Source organism: Fringilla coelebs (assembly GCF_963513975.1).
Source record: "Fringilla coelebs genome assembly, chromosome: 22".
NCBI lineage: Eukaryota > Metazoa > Chordata > Aves > Passeriformes > Fringillidae > Fringilla > Fringilla coelebs.
Genome location: NC_140048.1, coordinates 3,680,552 through 3,687,428, shown reverse-complemented (window position 1 = coordinate 3,687,428; position 6,877 = coordinate 3,680,552). Strand labels below are relative to the sequence as shown.

Genomic DNA, 6,877 nt, shown 5'->3' with positions numbered 1-6,877 from the left:
ATAAGGCACAGGGGGCTGGGATGGGGATAAGGCACAGGGGCTGGGATGGGGCTGGAATAACGCTGGGATGGGGCTGAGATGGAGCTGGGATGGGATAGGGATAAGGCACTGGGGCTGGGATGGGGCTGGGATAAGGCTGGGATGGAGCTGGGATAAGGCTGGGATGGAGCTGGGATGGAGCTGGGATAAGGCTGGGATGGAGCTGAGATGGAGCTGGGATAAGGCTGGGATGGAGCTGGGATGGAGCTGGGATAAGGCACTGGGGCTCACTCCAGGCAGCAGCAGAGCTGCCCTCTCCAGAGCTCCCCTCCCCAGGGCTCCCCTCTCCAGGGCTCCCCTCTCCAGGGCTCCCCTCTCCTGGCCCGAGGCTCCTGCCCAGCCCAGGGGTGCGAGGGGCTCAGGCTGGGGACAAAGCCCAGCTCAGGAGGTGGAACCAGCCCGGCACACCCAGGGCCTGGGGCTGCTGGGGACAGGGAGGGACATGGCTGGCACAGGTGACAGGGACAGATCCCAGCTCCTGCTCGGATCCCCCTCAGTGCCCTGGGGAGGGAACTGCTCTGGGCATGGGAGGAGGGAGCCGGGTCCAGCCGTGCCTCTGCAGCTGCCCCTTAATTAACGACTGACCTAATTAAGCATGCTCACACAGAATCACTGAGGTTGGAAAAGACCTTTAAAGCCCTCAAATCCAACCACTGCCAGAGTCACCATCGTGTCCCCAAGTGCCACCCGACCGAGGACACCGCGAGGAGCTCTGAGCTTCACCACTGAACAAAACCTTTGTTTTTGTTTTTGTTTTTTTTTTCCTTTTTTAGAGAACTCCCAGGAGCGGGGTGAGGGGTCAGTAGTGTAAGTGCTGCGGGGTGGCAGCTGTCCCCAGGCTGGCTGTCCCCAGGGTCACTGCATGTAGGCGTAGCGCCAGTCCCCCAGGGGCACGTGCGTCTCCTTGATGGCCTGAGGGGACGTCCAGCGCAGCAGGTAGTGGGGACCCCCAGGCTTGTCATTGGTGCCTGTGGGGACAGCAGAGAGCCTGGTGACACCAGGAGGGTGGCAGGGACACGGAGGGACACGAGGGACGGGAGGGACATGGAGAGACATGGGGCACAGGAGGTACACAGAGGGATGGGAGGGACATGGAGGGACATGGGGCACAGGAGGGACACAGAGGATGGGGACACGGAGGGACATGGGGCACAGGAGGGACACGGAGGGATGGGAGGGACACAGGAGGGACTCAAGGGACAGGAGGGACACAGAGGACGGGGACATGGAAGGACACAGGATGGGGACATGGAGAGACATGGAGCACAGGAGGGACACAGAGGATGGGGACATGGAGGGACACAAGGGACACAGAGGACGGGGACATGGGGCACAGGAGGGACACGGAGGGATGGGAGGGACACAGGAGGGACACAAGGGGTGGGAGGGACATGGAGGGACATGGGGCACAGGAGGGACACAGAGGGATGGGAGGGACACAGAGGGACGGGAGGGACACAGAGGGACGGGAGGGACACAGAACAAGGGACACAGAGCACAGGAGGGACATGGAGGGATGGGAAAGACACAGAGGAACAGGGGACACAGAGGGATGAGAGGGACACTGACAGAGAGAATGGGGACATGGAGGGACACAGAGGATGGGCACAGGAGGGACACAAAAGGATGGGAGGGACACAGGGAACAGGAGGGACATGGAAGGACAAGAAGCAGAGGAGGGACACGGAGGGATGGGAAAGACACTGAGGGACAAGGGACACAGAGCACAGCAGGGATGTGGAGGGGTGGGAGGGACACAGGGGACAGGAGGGACATGGACGGACACAAGGGAGGGGGACAAGGAGGGACAGGAGGGATGCACAGGGACAGGAGGGATACAGAGGGATACGGAGGACAGGAGGGACATGGAGGGACACAGGGAAGGGAGGGACAAGGACGGACACAAGGGAGGGGGACAAGGAGGGACAGGAGGGATGCAGAGGGACAGGAGGGATACAGAGGGATACGGAGGACAGGAGGGACATGGAGGGACACAGGGAAGGGAGGGACAAGGACAGACACAAGGGAGGGGGACAAGGAGAGACAGGAGGGATACAGAGGGATATGGAGGACAGGAGGGACATGGAGGGACACAGGGATGGGAGGGACAAGGAGGATGGCAGGGACAGGAGAGACAGAGGGGACAGAAGGGACATGGAGAGACAGGAGGGACGGGGACAAGGAAGAACGTGGAGGGCCAGGAGGACAAGGGACATGGAGGGACAGGATGGACACAGAGGGACACAGGGGACAGGAGGGGCACGGGGGGACACAGGAGGGACACAGGGGACAGGAGGGGCACGGGGGGACACAGGGGACAGGAGGGGCACGGGGGGACACAGGGGACAGGAGGGGCACGGGGGAGCTGGCCAGCAGCCCCGGTGTCACCTGAGATGCGGGAGCCCCCGAAGGGCTGCTGGGCCACCACGGCCCCCGTGGATTTGTCGTTGATGTAGAAGTTTCCGGCGGCGTGGCGCAGCAGCCGGAGGGACTCCTCGATGGCAGCCCTGGGCAGGGACAGGGACAGGGACAGGGACAGGCTGAGCACAGCCAGGGGCTGCAGAGCCACCAGACTGGGCACAGAGGGGTTTGTGTCCCCTCGTGCTCAGTGCCAGCCTCACACACTCACACAGCCCCTGCCTCTTCCCTGCTTTGGGGTTTTTCCTCTCCATTTCCATGTCATGGTTATAAAACAAAGGTTGTTATCCCTCACTATCCAGAGGAGCTGGGGCTGCCCCACCCCTGGCAGCGTCCCAGGCCAGGCTGGAGGGGCTGGGAGCAGCCTGGGACAGTGGGAGGTGGCCCTGCCCTGCCTGGGGTGTCCCTGGAACAGCTCCAAGGTCCCTCCAGCCCCAGCCAGCCCAGAATTCTGTGACAATTCTGGGTCATTCTCCCTGAGGTTACACCAGGCTCTGCCCTCCTCCTGCTGGGTGGGCCGTGGGTTCACCCCCATGTGCTCCCAACATTCCTTTGGGATAATTCCTCACTGAAAAAAAAGGTTTTTTGGGCTAAGAAACCCCCAAGAAGGAAGGAGGGAAGGGGGGAAGAAAGGGAGGGAGAGAAATGGGGAGAGAAAGAGAGAAAAAAAAAGGAGAAATGGGGGGAGAGAAAGAGAGAGAGAAAGAGAGAAAAAGGGAGAAAGGGAGAGATAAAGATAAGAGAGAGGAAAGAGGAGAAAGGGAGAGAGAGAGAAAAAAATGAGAGAAAAAAGAGATAAAGGGAAGGAGGGGGAGAAAGAGATTAAATAGAGAGAAAGAAAAGACAGAAAGAATGAGAGAGAAAAGAAGAGAATGAAAAAGAGGGAGGGGGGAAGGGAAGGGAAGGAGGAGGGAAGGAGGGAGGGAGGGAGGGAGGGAGGGAGGGAGGAAGGAAGGAAGGAAGGAAGGAAGGAAGGAAGGAAGGAAGGAAGGAAGGAAGGAAGGAAGGAAGGAAGGAAGGAAGGAAGGAAGGAAGGAAGGAAGGAAGGAAGGAAGGAAGGAAGGAAGGAAGGAAGGAAGGAAGGAAGGAAGGAAGGAAGGACGGACGGACGGACTTTTTGGGGGAATTTGAGGGCGTTTTGGGACTGACTTGTCCTGGGCGAAGATCGCCCCCGTGAGGCCGTAGGGGGTGCTGCTGTCGATGAGCTCCAGCACCTCCCGGTACCGATCCTCGGGGTACACGAACACCGTCAGGATGGGCCCGAAGATCTCCTGGGGAGGCAGGAGACACCACAGACCGTCAGAACCCACCCTAAAAACCCCACACACCCGGTCAGGGTGGGCCCAGAATCTCCTGGGAATGCAGAAAGTGCTAAAACCCGTCAGGATCTACCCAAAAAAACCCATAAAAACCATCAGGATCAGCCTGGAAATCTCCTGGGGACACAGAAAGTACCAAAACCCGTCAGGATCTGCCCCAAAAAACCCCATAAAAACCATCAGGATCAGCCTGAAAATCTCCTGGGAATGCAGAAAGTACCAAAACCCTTCAGGATCTGCCCCCAAAAAAACATAAAAACCATCAAGACTGGTCCCAAAATCTTCTGGAGCCCAAATAACCCATAAAAACCATCAGGATCAGCCCAAAAATTTCCTGGGAGTTCAGAAAGTCCCACAAACCATCAGGATCGGCCCAAAAACCATCACACACCATCAGGATGGGCCCCAAAATCCCCATGGAGCCCAAGGGATGACAGAAGCCATCAGGATTGACCCCAAAAACCCCAAACACACTGTCAGGATCAGCTCCAAAACCTCCACACCCTGTCAGGATGGGCCCCAAAATCTCCTGGGAATGCAGGAAATGCCACAAAGGATCAGGATCAGCCCCAAAAACCCCACAGACCCTGTCAGGATGGGCCCCAAAACCTCCTGGGGCCCAAAGAACGACACAAACCATCAGGACTGACCCCAAAAAACCCACAGAGACCACGAGGATCAGCCCCAAAAACCCACACAGACCACGAGGATCAGCCCCAAAATCACCCATGAGCCAAAAAACTCAGTGAGGATTGGCCTGAAAATCTCCTGGAAATGCAGAAAGTATCAAAAACTGTCAGGATCTGCCCCAAAACCCCAAACACCCTGCCAGGATTGGCCTGAAAATCTCCTGGGAATGCAGGAAACATCACAACCCGTCAGGATCCACCCCATAAAAACCATCAGGATGGGCCCCAAAATCTCCTGGAGCCCAGAAAGTGCCACAAACCAAAAGGATCAGCCCCAAAAATCCACACACCCCATAAGGATCGGCCCTAAAATTTCCTGGGAGTTCAGAAAATCCCACAAAGCGTCAGGATCGGCCCCAAAAACCATCACACACCATCAGGATGGGCCCCAAAATCTCTTGGAGCCCAAAGAATGACATAAACTGTCAGAACTGACCCCAAAAAACCCATACAAACCATCAGGATCGATCCCAAAATCTCCTGGGAATGCAGGAAATGCCACAAAGGATCAGGATCAGCCCCAAAAACCCACAGACCCTGTCAGGATGGGCCCCAAAACCTCCTGGGGCCCAAAGAACGACACAAACCGTCAGGACTGACCCCAAAAACCCACACAGACCACGAGGATCAGCCCCAAAATCGCCCATGAGCCAAAAAACCCAGCGAGGATGGGCCTGAAAATCTCCTGGGAATGCAGAAAGTATCAAAAACTGTCAGGATCTGCCCCAAAACCCCAAACACCCTGTCAGGATTGGCCTGAAAATCTCCTGGGAATGCAGGAAACACCAGAAACTGTCGGGATCCGCCCCATAAAAACCATCAGGATCAGCCCAAAAATTTCCTGGGAGTTCAGAAAATCCCACAAACCATCAGGATCGGCCCCAAAAACCATCACACACCATCAGGATGGGCCCCAAAATCTCCTGGAGCCCAAAGGATGATAGAAGCCATCAGGATTGACCCCAAAAACCCCAAACACACTGTCAGGATCAGCCCCAAACCCTGCACACCCTGTCAGGATCAGCCTGAAAATCTCCTGGGAATGCAGGAAACACCAGAAACTGTCAGGATGGGCCCCAAAATCTCCTTGGAGCCCAAAGAATGACATAAACTGTCAGAATTGACCCCAAAAAAAACCATACAAACCATCAGGATCAGCCCAAAAATTTCCTGGAGCCCAAAGAATGACACAGACCCTGAGGACCAGCCCCAAAAATACCAAAATCCGTCACAATCAGCCCAAAAATCTCCTGTGAGCCCAAAACCCAAACCACCCCATGAGGATGCACCCCAAACTCTCCCAGGGTGGCCCCAAATCTCCCAAAATCTCAGCCCAAAGCCGGGGTCAGCCCCAGGAAGGAGCAGGAGCTGCCCCACCCCAAAGGGCCCCGGGGCAGGAACCCATTCCTGGGGAGCCCCCCCAGAGCGGGGATTTGGGGTGGGGTCCCAGGGAACCCACAGGGATTTGGGCTGGGGTCTCATGGGGGTTTGGGACGGGGTCCCACAGGGATTTGGAATGGAGTCCCTGCAGGGATTTGGGGTGGGGTCCCACAGGGATTTGGGGTGGGGTCCCACAGGGATTTGGTGTGGGGTCCCACAGGGATTTGGGGTGGGGTCCCACTGGGATTTGGGGTGGGGTCCCACTGGGATTTGGGGTGGGGTCCTGTGGGGGTTTGGGACGGGGTCCCAGGGGTCCCACCGGGATTTGGGATAGGATCCCAGGTTGCCCCACAGGGATTTGAGATGGGGTCCTGGGGAACCCACAGGGATTTGGGGTGGGGTCCCTGCAGGGATTTGGGGTGGGGTCCCACTGGGATTTGGGGTGGGGTCCTGAGGGGGTTTGGGACGGGGTCCTGAGGGGGTTTGGGACGGGGTCCCAGGTTGCCCCACAGGAATTTGGGATGGGGTCCCACAGGGAGTTGGGGTGGGGTCCCCACTTCTCTCATGGTGGGGTCCCACAGTGATTTGGGATGGGGTCCTGGGGGTCCTGCAGGGATTTGGGATGGGGTCCCACAGGGATTTGGGATGGGGTCCCCCCACACCTCTCTCATGATGGGGTCCCAGGGGTCCTGCAGGGATTTGGGGTGGGGTCCCTGCAGGGGTTTGCAGGGGGTCCCACGCACCTCCCTCATGATGGGGTCCCGGGGGTCCCACAGGGATTTGGGATGGGGTCCCGCAGGGATTTGGGATGGGGTCCTGGGGGCCCCACAGGAATTTGGGATGGGGTCCCCCCCCACCTCTCTCATAATGGGATCTCACAGTGATTTGGGATGGGGTCCTGCAGGGATTTGGGGTGAGGTCCCCCCACACCTCTCTCACTATGGGGTCCCAGGTTGCCCCACAGGGATTTGGGGTGGGATCCCACAGGGATTTGGGGTGGGGTCCTCACCTCTCTCATGATGGAATCTGGGA

At 58.0% G+C, this 6,877-nt stretch overlaps 1 protein-coding gene across 2 annotated transcripts in view; it reads right to left on the bottom strand.

The window, feature by feature from the left end:
- Positions 1 to 386: 386 nt before the first annotated feature.
- The window catches only part of ALDH4A1 (aldehyde dehydrogenase 4 family member A1), a 28,002-nt gene continuing 21,511 nt past the window's right edge, over positions 387 to 6,877 (bottom strand). The window contains exons 13-15 of one of the 2 annotated variants that reach the window (XM_084220220.1): positions 3,607 to 3,728; positions 2,428 to 2,546; positions 387 to 1,007 (exon numbers count right to left, since the gene is read on the bottom strand). In XM_084220220.1, the coding sequence (XP_084076346.1) occupies positions 998 to 1,007; positions 2,428 to 2,546; positions 3,607 to 3,728 (251 nt within the window). In that variant the 3' untranslated portion in view covers positions 387 to 997. The remainder of the gene's footprint in view (positions 1,008 to 2,427; positions 2,547 to 3,606; positions 3,729 to 6,877) is intronic. The other variant, XM_084220219.1, reaches the window with a different exon arrangement.